The sequence below is a fragment of the Caretta caretta genome, chromosome 9, assembly GCF_965140235.1.
Source record: "Caretta caretta isolate rCarCar2 chromosome 9, rCarCar1.hap1, whole genome shotgun sequence".
NCBI classification, from domain to species: domain Eukaryota; kingdom Metazoa; phylum Chordata; order Testudines; family Cheloniidae; genus Caretta; species Caretta caretta.
The window spans coordinates 16,775,563-16,788,218 of NC_134214.1; the positions used below are offsets into that span (position 1 = coordinate 16,775,563).

The 12,656-nt window shown below is 41.2% G+C and overlaps 1 protein-coding gene across 2 annotated transcripts in view; it reads right to left on the minus strand.

Moving 5' to 3' along the window:
* Window positions 1-12,440, minus strand: part of CLDN11 (claudin 11) — a 42,573-nt gene extending 30,133 nt beyond the window's left edge. The window contains exons 1-2 of one of the 2 annotated variants that reach the window (XM_048863430.2): window positions 12,000-12,440; window positions 8,888-9,052 (exon numbers count right to left, since the gene is read on the minus strand). In XM_048863430.2, coding sequence (XP_048719387.1) covers window positions 8,888-9,052; window positions 12,000-12,225 — 391 coding nt within the window. In that variant the 5' untranslated portion in view covers window positions 12,226-12,440. The remainder of the gene's footprint in view (window positions 1-8,887; window positions 9,053-11,999) is intronic. The other variant, XM_048863429.2, reaches the window with a different exon arrangement.
* Window positions 12,441-12,656: the final 216 nt, after the last annotated feature.

A 12,656-nucleotide genomic window follows, 5' to 3' on the forward strand; every position in this document is an offset into this window, starting at 1 on the left:
TGTCAATTTCACCATAAATACACAAATTGAGGAAAAGTAAGAAAAACACTGCTTGAGAACATATTAGAGTTTGATTTAAGGATATTTACTTTGTATATTTCGATCTGATGTTGACAGTTTGTGTTTTAACAGTTATAAAGCTTTAACTTTTTGAATCTCAAGCTCTATTGCTATTAAATAATTATTGGTTTCAGAGTAGCAGCTGTGTTAGTCTGTATTCGCAAAAAGAAAAGGAGTACTTGTGGCACCTTAGAGACAAACAAATTTATTTGAGCATAAGCTTTTGTGAGCTACAGCTCACTTCATATTGTCTGACCACACATTGTCTGAGCCTCCCATAATTTCCCGCAACTGTGAACATTTAAATAAATAAAAATTGAAAAATGCTTAAAACACATAATTTTTCAGCTACTGGGAAAATTTAAATAGAAAAGAATGTTTAAAAATAAACATTGATATATCCATTAAAATGATTTAAAATAAAAATTAAATTCTGCAAAGCCTAAGTATAGTTATGGCCCAAGGATAAAAGTCATCCCTGGAATGGATGATTTGAAGGTATTCAGAAATAAGGAAAATTCCATAGGAGGGCAGAGAAAACACATCTCCAGTTCAAACATAAAAGCAATATCTATTGGCAAGCAAGTAAAATGTATGTGTCAGATCTTCAGCTGAAATAAATCAACATAGCTCCACTGATTTATGAGCCAAATTCTCAGCTGGTGTAAATCCATATAACTTAACTGACTTCAGTTCACATGAAAACTATATGCCTCCGACCCATAAGAAAATAACCCTAACAAAACTCTCGCCTTTTATTCCTATTCCTTAATTATAAGCTATGTAGGTTAGGCCTGATTCTTTTCTTGTTTGTACCAGGAGCAATTTCAGGGAAGTCAATCGAGTCACCCCAGAGTAAGTGAGCAGAGACTCAGGCCCCTTTCTCATTATAATACTCCTCCTTGAAAGGTCCCACATGGACAGGAATATATGCATTTCGGAAGTGCCTCACCAATCAGGGCACCATATAACATAACATAATATAGGCAAATTAAGAACACTCTCAGAAAAATTAGAATCAGCAACAAGAAGGAATCAGCTGCAAGGGAAAAAGTCCAAAAAAGGAATGGAGATGGGAAAGGTAAAAGGAGAGATGGACAACAATATTCAGGTTAAAAAATAGCACAAGGGGGAAAAAGCTCAGCCTTTTTTTTTTAAGGGGTCAGAGAAAGGGGAGACAGATTTTAACTGTGGAGCAAATTCCACTTCCCTGTGGGAGAAGAGCTATAGAATTTAGTAGGGACAGAACCAACAGGGGTCTACAGAAGTTACTCTAAAAACCTATAGAATTAAACAGAAAATTAGATCCTTTTTCTGGGCTTTTGAACTATCCAGTAGGATTCTATAACAAGGATTGAAATCTATTACATTCTACTGCATGGTCAAAAGAATCTACTCCAAAGGGGTTTTTTAAAATTAAGTTCTATAGAACTTCTTCATAAAGTTGCAGGAATGGTACAATGGCTTTCCAGTCTACAGCGTGATTGTGATGCTATGAAGCAGTTGGCGTGTGAACACAGATGTCCCTAGGTTATAGAGGAAGTTTCACATACAGCCAGAAGCCACACCCTTAAGGGCATTAAAAGCCAGAAGTGACCAACTGAAAAACAATGCAGCACTTTATAGGCAACCAGGGTCAAAAAATACCATTTGGCATAATATGATCATGGCTGCTGAAAGCAGTGAGAAAACATGCCCCTGCATTCTGAACATGCTCATTGCTATATGAGTTCATAATAATCACCCTCACTAAGGGTCTATCATTGATCCTGCAAACACTGAGTGCTCTTAACACCCACTGAAGGCAATAGGAGTTGATGATACTAGGCACTCTCAGGATTGGGCCCTAAAACAATAATTCTTTATGGCTCATACATCTGAGAAGAATCAATCTGCCAATGTTTTATTTCCTGCAAGAGCAAGCTGTGCTGGACTCCGTCCTTGTGGCTATCAGGGAATCAGAGCGAAACAATAACAAGACTATGGCAGAGTTACAGATTTCCACCAACCGTGTTAAAAGATATCTTGAGGTTGTGTCAAAAATTAAAGTTGCAAGGGGAAAGATGTGGGGAAAGAAAAAGGAAAACTGTTTGGTTAAAGCAGAGAACTAGTGAGAGACTCTGTCCAGGAAAGCAGAGATTGCAACCCCAATGGCTGCCGTTATTATTAGAGAAAATATTTGTTTATGGAAAAGAGAGGAACATTTGAAGAATGCTAATAAAGCCAATAATAATTTTGAGCCTCCCGAAAGAGAAAGACCAAGGGGATTTTAAAGGATATTTGGGGGGGTGGGGAGGATTTGAATTTGTCCTGCATGTAGGTCAGCTTTATCTGATTCTTACAAACAAGAAAATCCATGAGCTTCTAATGTTTTCAAACATGAATGTATCAACTGAGAATCTGCAAAGCCATCTGATGGCTCATGTAAAAAGCTTCTTTGTTGCCCACGAAGGGTACAATCATCTTTTCTTTTCTGTCGGCACTGGGTAAAAAAAATATATTTATATCCATAGACTGTAAGAGCCTTATCCTTCCAGACCTCTCCCCCACAACACAGGACAGAAGAAAACACTTGCTCTGATATGAGAAGAGCTCTCAGGGTCATTGAAACAATAACATCTCTTGTATATGTGGATAAACTATGTGTAAACCACCTTATTTTGATGTTGACAATGTTGGGAAACTCTGCGCAACACAAGCCAATCAAAGACACTCTATGGGTCAGTTTCACCTCCCCACATTTGGTTGTCACCAGCTGCCACCAGTTCTAAATGAGTCTGTTGATCCTGATGAGGGATGTGTTCAAACTCTGCTGGATTCCCAATACTTTGCATGGGTAACATTTCAATGTAAATCCCCCCAAAAATATTGGGAAAGAACATGCCACAATTTCAATATTTCTACAAGTCAGCGGGCTCTGATTTTACTCTGGAAGTGACAGAGTAGGATTCAAGAAAACTTGCTTTGTATAGCAATGGAAGGAAAAAGCAGGAGTTTTTGTAGGTAATTTTTAGGCAGGATTAAGGGTTTAGTGAAATAGGTTTCCCTACAAGCTGTCTGAATATAAACTGCCCCTACTTCTCTTTTTCTGCTAATACTGCCTAGGATTTTTACTAAGCCAGCCCATGACCTCTCACAAATGAGACTGGGCATTGACATGCCATACATTTATACTTGCTCCATCATACTACTATAAATTCATATTGTCATGTCCTCCACACTAAATCCCAACCATGCCATTAATGTGTCGATTGGCCATGTGCTTGCAGGGGTTCAGACCACTGCACTGAAACTCTTAATCTTCTGCATTATAAACTTAGTTTAATTGGGTGGTACATTCACCTAAATAGGGAGCATAAAAGGGGATTGGGGGCTGGTGTGGAGGATAGAGTAGTGTGAATCTAGCTTGACATACTGTCAAGGGGAGTGAGTCCCCACTATCTGCTTTACTATAAAAGCATTGGAAAGTATCCACAGAAGAAGTAAGTAAAGACAGTGTATATTAAGACAGTGTTACACTTAGGGAGAGAGAATGTCACTGCACATGGAAATTTCCCTGAAATCTGCCTCAATGTCTCCTGTTCTCTCCTATTCAGTGTTATCCAGAGCGAGTTTCTATGATCCTCATTCTACCCAAATAGCAGCTTCCCAATTCTTTAATAGAATGTTGGGGTTTCTTTTTATATTAAACATTTCTTTTAAAACAAAATGAAATGATTCTGGATTCCCAAAGGGGAAACAATCTGGAGTTTTCCTTTAGAGTGTGCGAGGATTAGCAGAAATTTGAGATTAAAAAATAAAAGGCAATCTTTCCTTCTTGACTGCGATAATTTTATTTTAAATGTGACTTTATAACATTCGAAACTATCAGACTTCCAAGAATGGGGCTATTATGAGAGAACTGGCTGACCCCAATTTAATCTTTTACAGACTTTCCATTATTCAATGTATAAAATAACCAATGCAGTTTCCAGTTTTCTTAATTTTCAAAATCAGAATAGTAGGTATTTGGTTTTTTTTCACCATCCTTTATTTCAGACCCCACCCAATCTACACTAGGAAATTGACCTTTTGTTATCAGCAATGGATCCCCATAAAACAAGTACCAACAGTTTGGCTGCAAATCTGTTTTTTGTTCCATCAACACTAGCAGTTGAACTGTTTTCAGCACTGAATCAGAGGGAACCACTTCTGACAGCTGTTTGCAGCAACAGATCGATTCCCTAGTACAGACGGGATTAAAGCAGACATAAAAATATACATCAGCACACAAGATAGAGTGGTGTGCACATGTACAATTGTTCTTACTTCAGCCTTGCTATTTTCAGTGGACATTAAATCAATGGAATATCTGAGCCCACTATTTTCCTGGCAAGTTTTCAGTCGTTATTTTAAATTCCATAATGTGTAACACGACCTCTGTTTTTCTTTTTAACAATTTCAGTGCTAAACGCACATCAATTTCTTAAATTAATAGGGATATTTACAGTGTTGGCAACTCTTGTGATTTCTGCTCAAATTTCACCAAATTTGGTATTATTCTTAAAGCCTTTCTTCCAGGAGTCATGTGACTAAGTGAGATATTTTCAGCCTTCATTTAAGAAAAAAGCAAGTTTTTAGTCCTCATGGTTGTTCAAAAAAGCTTGAATCCTAGAATCTCAGGGTTGGACGGGACCTCAGGAGGTCATCTAGTCCAAACCCCTGCTCAAAGCAGGACCAATCCGCAAATTTTGCCCCAGATCCCTAAATGGCCCCCTCAAGGATTGAATTCACAACCCTGGGTTTAGCAGGCCCATGCTCAAACCACCAAGCTATCCCTGCCCCTGTACTGAAAACGCGAACCACAAAGGTTCGATAATCCGACAGCAAATAAAAACAACCATTTTAACTCAATCTCATGATTTTTGGGGCCTGACTCATGACTGTTGAATGCTATGGGCTGGCAACACCATATTTGTTTTCCAGAGGGACAAATCATTAAGCTGCAGTGGTACTAAAGTCATGTACTTGTGTCCAGTATTCACATTCCAAGGACACCACACCTGGCCAAATTTGACCGAGAAAATGTAGGTGGTGTAAAAATTTATTTTAAAAAGCTTATGATCCATTTGTGATTTTTGTAATCTAACTGAAGCAGTTTTATTTTAAACATTTCCCTGCAATGCCCACACAATTTAAACACTGCAGCACTGGGCTACTGCAGGAGAGCCAGAAAGTGAAAGTGATTTGAAACTGATTAGAATAAAAAGCAAAACTGACTACGGTAATATATTTTCATTGGTGGAACTGAGTGAAATGCACAGAGTAAGCAACATTGTAGTGGAAGGTGCTACACTAGGGCCAAAGGGGTTAGAGCAGACAACATGAGAAAGCAAATATGTTCGGTTTTAATCCGCCATAGTATTATTGGTAACATGGGTTAGGAAATTTGTTTATTTTTATTTATACAGCACCAAACATCTGCTAGGCACTTCAGGGCTTGATCCTCCTGAACACACTCCACTCCCATTGACATGGGTAGTCAACACCTTGCAGGACTGAGCCCTTACAGACAGTGGGACTGATTCTGATCTCATGTACACGAGTGTGTATAAGGAGTTATTCCATTGGTCGCAATGGAGAAAAATCAGTGAGCGATCAGAATCATGCCTAAGGAGTATTAACTGGTCCATGTCATTTTAACATTAACACTTTCTTTTCTCAAAGGAGTCGCCAGGTTGGAAACGTACAGTATGTCTACACTGCAGCTGGGAGTGTACGTCCCAGACAGGGTAGATAACACATGCTAGTTCAGCTCAAGCTAGCATGCTTAAAAATGGCAGTGTGGACAATGCAGCACAGGAGCTAGTCACCAGACTACAAGCCCGTCCCACGCCCTGGGTCTGTTTTCAGGTGGCTAGCCCGTGCTATTGCCCATGCTGCAAAATCCACACTGTTATTGTTGGTGCGCTAGCTCAAGCAGAATTAGTCTGTGTCTGTCTACCCTGGCTGGCAGCACCCAATGAGAAAGTAACTGAAATCTCGAGAAGAAAAGAATTATGAGCCAGACCCTTTTTCATCATCTGCAGCTCCAGAGGGTCCTGATGCAGGCACAGGATTTCTGGAACCTCCTAATTCACATCCAGCTCTGCTTGGTCTCCTGTGTCCCAATGAGAGTGAGGCTAAATTTTTCAACCTAAACTTTTTTAGGTGAAAAATGCAGACTGGTGACACTGAAATATTTCACAAATTTGTGTCAATTTGGCCAAATTGTTTTGGTCAAAAAAAAAATCTATAAAAATGAAAATGTTTTGGTTTTAGCATTTTCAAAATGAACTGTTTTGATTTTTCAATACAAAATGACTTTTTGTTTTGAGATTTTCCTTGAATTTATTTTTTTAAATCTAAAAACATTAGAAAATGTTCAAAAGCTAAACAAAACATTTTGTTTCAGGTCAAGGAAACATCTGCTTGACCCCAAACAAATTTTTGTGCTGACTATTTGGAATTGGTGGTGAACTGAAAGATCCATTATTCAGACCTCTTTCATCCCAATTTTATGGTGGGGCTAGCGGATCCATCTCTACTCAGATCCGCCAACCACTGCACCCCACAGAGCTGGGACACACAAGCCAGGACTATTTCCCCCCTCTTATTTCTCCCCTCCACCAGGATCCCCCTCTGCCAAGGTTGGCTATTTTGGTGCTCAAGGTTTTAGACTGTGGTCAGTGATGAGTTCACACATTACATTAGCCCTCTATTTTGACTGCCTACAATAGGGATGGTCTGGCAAACCTGCAAACCCACACAGGGCCTATATATCTGATTTTAGGGACATCATTTGTGACAGTATCCTTTTAAAATCCAGATGCACTGCTACAGGCCCCAGCATCACAGGCATGGAATCAGTCTCTGGATTTGTGCTGGAAATGGCCCACCTTGATTATCATACACATTGTAAGGAGAGTGATCACTTTAGATAAGCTATTACCAGCAGGAGAGTGGGGTGGGAGGAGGTATTGTTTCATGGTTTCTGTGTATATAATGTCTTCTGCAGTTTCCACAGTATGCATCCGATGAAGTGAGCTGTAGCTCATGAAAGTTTATGCTCAAATAAATTGGTTAGTCTCTAAGGTGCCACAAGTCCTCCCTTTCTGTTTGCGAATACAGACTAACACGGCTGTTACTCTGAAACCAGTATACATTACAGTATTATCCTCTGACCAGTGGGCCTGTTAAATGAGTGTGGGGACTCAGCCCAGTTCCCAGTGCGCCACACAGGGGCAAAACCTACCATCATACTCTTGTTGGAATGGTCAGGAGAGAGCCCAAGGACTGAGCAGGCATGGAGACTCAGTCTAGTTATGGAAGGGATTCCCTTCAGCTCAGAGATGAGAGGAGCTGCCCCTCTTCCAAGGACTTCAAAAGGACTTCTCCAGGATGCTCTTCAAAAACAGTAAGTCACATGGTGTTTTTATAGGTGTTTAGTGTTTAGTTGCTGGAACTATTTGCAGAATGAACAGCAAATTAAAGGCTAAACTCATAACTGGGGGTGAGGGGAGGGGACGGGGGAGACTGGAGCTGTTCTGCTGTGCTCACTCCTCTTTAACTGACTAACCCTTGTGCTCCAATCCCCAGCCCTGGCATGTGCTGCAGCCGCTCATCCGTTCCCAAGCCCCAGCACTGACTACCTCTGCTGTGGCAACTACACCCAGTGTTCACTTTAACAAAATAAAAAAACCAACAACTGCATGATGTCAGTGCTGGCTGCCACGCTGAGAAAGCCAAGGACGAGGCAGAGCTTGCACAAAGAGGCCACTTTCCCTCGCCCCTCCTCCCCTGCTAAACAAACTGATAAAAACAAGACACCGAGGCTGTTGTCGAGATGACGAGGCCTCAAGAATACACAGGTGTTACACTTGGAACAATGAGCTTCACAGTCTGATTCTGGTCAAAACAATCTCCCACTCAGTTACGGAGAAAGGGAAGAAATTGTGAGAGTAACTCAGAGTCAAGGGGGAAAGGGCAAGACTGACGGGCCACATAGGGAAGAACTGCTGACGGTATGCGGGCACATGTCCTTGCCCTCAACTTTATACCCTGTCCTGTTATTGAAGCCAGTATGCCTGCAAGACTTGTACCTTCTTAATCCTGCTTTCCTCACCCTTACACTCAACTTATTTTTATGTGATTCCACCTGTGACACTTCACAGGCACAGAGCTAAGACGAGAATTTGGGGGCTAATCTTTTTCTCTAGGCAACTTTGGGGCAATGGGCAGGGGCGCTGTAACAATTTTTTATAGTGGGGGTACTGATGATGTAAACCATGCGTTTGTTATTACTACTTGAAGCCGGGGATGCGGCAGCACCGCCAGTTCCAGCACCCCTGGCAATGGGAATCTAATTCATGTTCCCGCTCTCCCCTGCCTTACCCCGCAAACATAGTAACACTACTGCAGGCTAGCTAGCCAAATCAATCACCCATGGGCAGCTGTGTGTCTGTCACTACTGATCACCCTACTGCAGACTCGTGCTGGGTGCTTTACTTGGAGCAAGATGCCAAAGGACTCCCTAAGACAATACACAGTAGGGTTTAGAAACCCTTCTCCTCCCCCCGCCATCATTCATTGCTTCTTTTATTTGTTCTCCTCCTCATGTTTATGCATTTGTTTTCTCCAACAGACTATGTAGTTAGTCCACTTGTCCAGGCTGTGGTTAGGCCAAGCCCAGACAGCCATGTCTTCTGAGCGATAGATCAGGTAATCTCCTGCCTACTCAGTTTGTACAGCATGTTATCCTTAAATCAAAAGACGGGAAGTATGTCCAGTGGCCAGATGTGCACCTTACCCAAGAGAATGAGCAGGACTCCTCCCAGCTGGGAACGCCGGTACTTGGCAGCTCCAGGTTCATGACCCATCCGAATACAGGGTAGAACAGTCAGCAGCAAGAAAACAGCAGGGAGGCCCAGCACTGTGGCAGCAATCATCAGTGCTCGGCATGCCTGGACATAGCCTGTTGACAAGGAAAGGAAGCAGAGTCTTGATTAATAAACAAAAACAACAGGAGGAGATATTCAGCCAAACACTCCTATATTACTAACTACCTAAGCACCAAGAAGCTATGGAGCTGGGGAGCAGAGGAGAGGACAGCAAGGGAAGAATTTGGCTTGCGAGGAATTTTCCTAGGTTCCCAATCCCTAACACAGAAATGAACCTGGTTAACAGCGGAAATTTAAAATGGAAGTTCTCAGACAGTGGTCCATGGTCCACACCACAAAGCCCATCCTGGTGGTCTGCAAAATGAGAGCAATCTGGGTCATTTACATTCTTATAACTCAGGGATATAAAACCACCCCGACACAGCTGAGATATGGGACAAAACCCAATCGATCCTGAAGGGAGCATAAAGTAAGGAAATGATCAACTCTGTAACATCAATCTTCTTTCTCATAACCCTATGGTAGCCTCTCCTAGGAGGTATCTAGGGGGATTAGACTTCCAGCAGTGAGGACGGGCAATACCCAGCTGACCCATGGCACTGACCCCCCACCAAATCAATGGAACTTCAGTAGATAGCTCCACTCTGTACTTCATTGTATAATATTCCAGTGCTGTTGAAGCCCCACACACAGTGGAGGCAAATTTCCAGAGGCTTTGGTCAGCCAGGCTAGACGGGGGATTGAGAGATGGGCACCAGTTCTAACAAATAGGAAATTCCACAAATCCCTCAGGCCAATATGGACATCACAGGATTCAGGGGTTTAATAGGCTGAACTCCCTGCCACTTCAGCAGGCAGGTAAACCATGTCCTCTACTGAGCTTCTGTTAACCTATGCAACAACAGCTCAACACAAGACAGCAGGAGATCATAGAGCTGGTGACTGTCAGTGTCCCAGGACAAGGCACGTGTCATTTATATTTGTCTGTGAAATGCCATACACTCCTATTATAACTAACAAAGTAATTACATACATAATAATAATGCTAAAATTTGCTTTTGTTAAAAGGGTCACATGTTTGGCTTTGGTACAAAGTTTGTTCCTATTGTTTGGAAGTCTCCTATCTGCTCCGGACACAGTCTTAATGGGATAGGGAGGTTCTAGGGGAAATGCACACATACTCCCAGCTTCCATTCCCATCCTGTCCAACAGAAGGAAATGACAGCACTGCCATAGGAGAGAGGATTCATGAGTTCAGGAACTCTGATGATACCACACAGTATTTCTGCAAACAGTGCCTTGAATCAAGAGTCACAGAATTAATTATCATGCAGATGAGAAACCAGGGTTCAAGCATTTTCCTCTTCTTGGACATGTAGACTCTGTGTACATTTGAACATCTGCTTGAAAACAAACTCTTTAAAAGGTGTATGGTAAACAAGACTGAAAAGCCCGGTGTGGTTTCAGTAGAATCGGTCCCAGTTAAACATACATACGCATTCATTTTAAATCCTTCTAACTCATTCAGTAAGAGGTACTGTGTGGATTTCAGCTATTAGACAAATCAGGATACATTAGTCCCTGATGTATACTCACTGGTATTAAAGAAGTTACTGCAAGAAGTATTTTGGCCTGTGAGATGTTATTTTTGTTGAAGAGGGGCATTGTTTTCTGCTGCTAAAAGATTTATTTACCTATTAATGAAAGTTTAATAGCACAATCTTTTTTTCTTCCAGGCAGGGGTTTTCTCAGTGACTTCTACAGCAGCAAGTATATTGTGGGCAGTGTGGCACTATACTAAAAATAAACAAGAAGGAAAATTTACCAAAAACTAAGGCACAGGGAAAAAAACAGAAATATGAGCGGAGTCTAATTAGTTACTATGGTAGTGGACACTGCAAGAAACCCTGTGATCAGCCAAATTTAGTGCTCTGCAACACTGACTGACAATATCTGAAACAAATCCAGGGCTTTTCCACCTTCACTGAAACTCACTTCAGAGCACCTTGTAAAAATGTGAATAAAGAAAAACAATTCACTGAAAAGTGGCTGGCAGACCTCCTCCTACCCCTTCTGAATTGCAGGGAGGAGGCCAAAGGCACAGAACAATAAAAAAGTGTTACAAAACTGACGGTCATGGAAATGGATAATGCTACCAGCTAGCTAAACTATTTACAGGTGCCAAGATTGCACAAAGAATCCATATGCTAAGGTCCAGAAGTTTGGTTAGTTAGCACAAAAGGACATATTCAAACTTAGTGACGCATCATGTTTAACTTGGACTTTAGTGTGAAACTAGTTTAGCAAATTACACAATTAGCAAATATCAACAATAATTCAATATAGCAAATAGGAATAACTCTATAATTAAAAGTTCTATATTGTATAGTCTTAATGGGAGCAGAAAGCATTTGAATATCAAGACTAAGTCTTCTAAATTAAAATAAACTGTTAATAATCTAGCATTAAAAATTAATTATACTCATCAATATTTTAATACAGTAGATCTATAATATTTGTAAGAGCAGCTTAGTTATTTATTTAAAGAACTTTATTATTATCTGAAGTCAAAGCCTAAAGTTAATAGAAATAATTGTATAATTCAAAACTCTAGGCCATATCCTATTATTATAATGTATTCTTTGTATGGCAGTAGCACCCAGAAGACTCAGTTGTAGACCACGAGAGAGAGAGAGAAAGAATTAGTGTATCAAGAATGATAGCAAATAAGAATAAAAAATAAAATGGATCATTGACAGTGTAATAAAATAGAATCATACTTAAGACATAATTAAAATATTAGCCATAATCTATCTTTAATATTAGCTGTAAATATAGGATAGTATCAATCTAGTAGAATTTTGAATTCTATGTGTATTATAATTAGTGGGTGAGATACTGCGCTGTTGAAATCAGTTGGAGTTTTGCCATGGTCTCACTCTGGAGCAGGACTTGTCGCAAGAGGAGCAGCACTTCTCCCTTCATCTCTGTACCAAAAGGGAGACAGTGAGGAGCCCATACCTGGCAATATGAGGATGTCCACTAGTGGCTTGCAGTGATAGAGCCCTGTTGCCATGACACAATCTGCCCACAGCCCTTTGGATCCCAGCTCATCCATCTTCCTGCAAGTGGTGATGGTGTAGCCACAAGTCACGACCCACTCATTGGTGGCTGTTGCCACGATCACACCAATCCAGCCAACAAAACTAGAGACAAATCCAACTAGGTGCAAGCAGGTGGCAACCATGTTAAGCTGTCAAGCCAGGCAGCTGAAAGGAAAAGCACAAAAAGTAAAGAGTAAAGGAGATGACTGGGCTTTGTAAGCTGGAGCAGCCTTGGTGCTGAACAAAACAAGTGCTGGGACCTGCCCTAAACTGTCAGCAGATAGGACTGGAGTTTGGTGTAAGCAGATCCTGAGTGGTGCTCTAGTGGCAGGGATGCCTCTGATCAGTTCAGCCTCTGGGAGTGGTCAGAACTCCTGCCAGCCCCACTGACAGAGATGGGAGGAGTAACACAGGGAGCCCTATTTCTTCCAGCTAATCAAGAAGGAGCTGAAAGACAAATTAGCCAATCAGAGAGCAGGGAGAAGAGAAGGCTTCAGAAGTGTAGACTTACCCCATTTCTATTACCTTGCCTTGGGGGTCCTATGTTACTGTCAGAGAACTAAACCCATCAGAA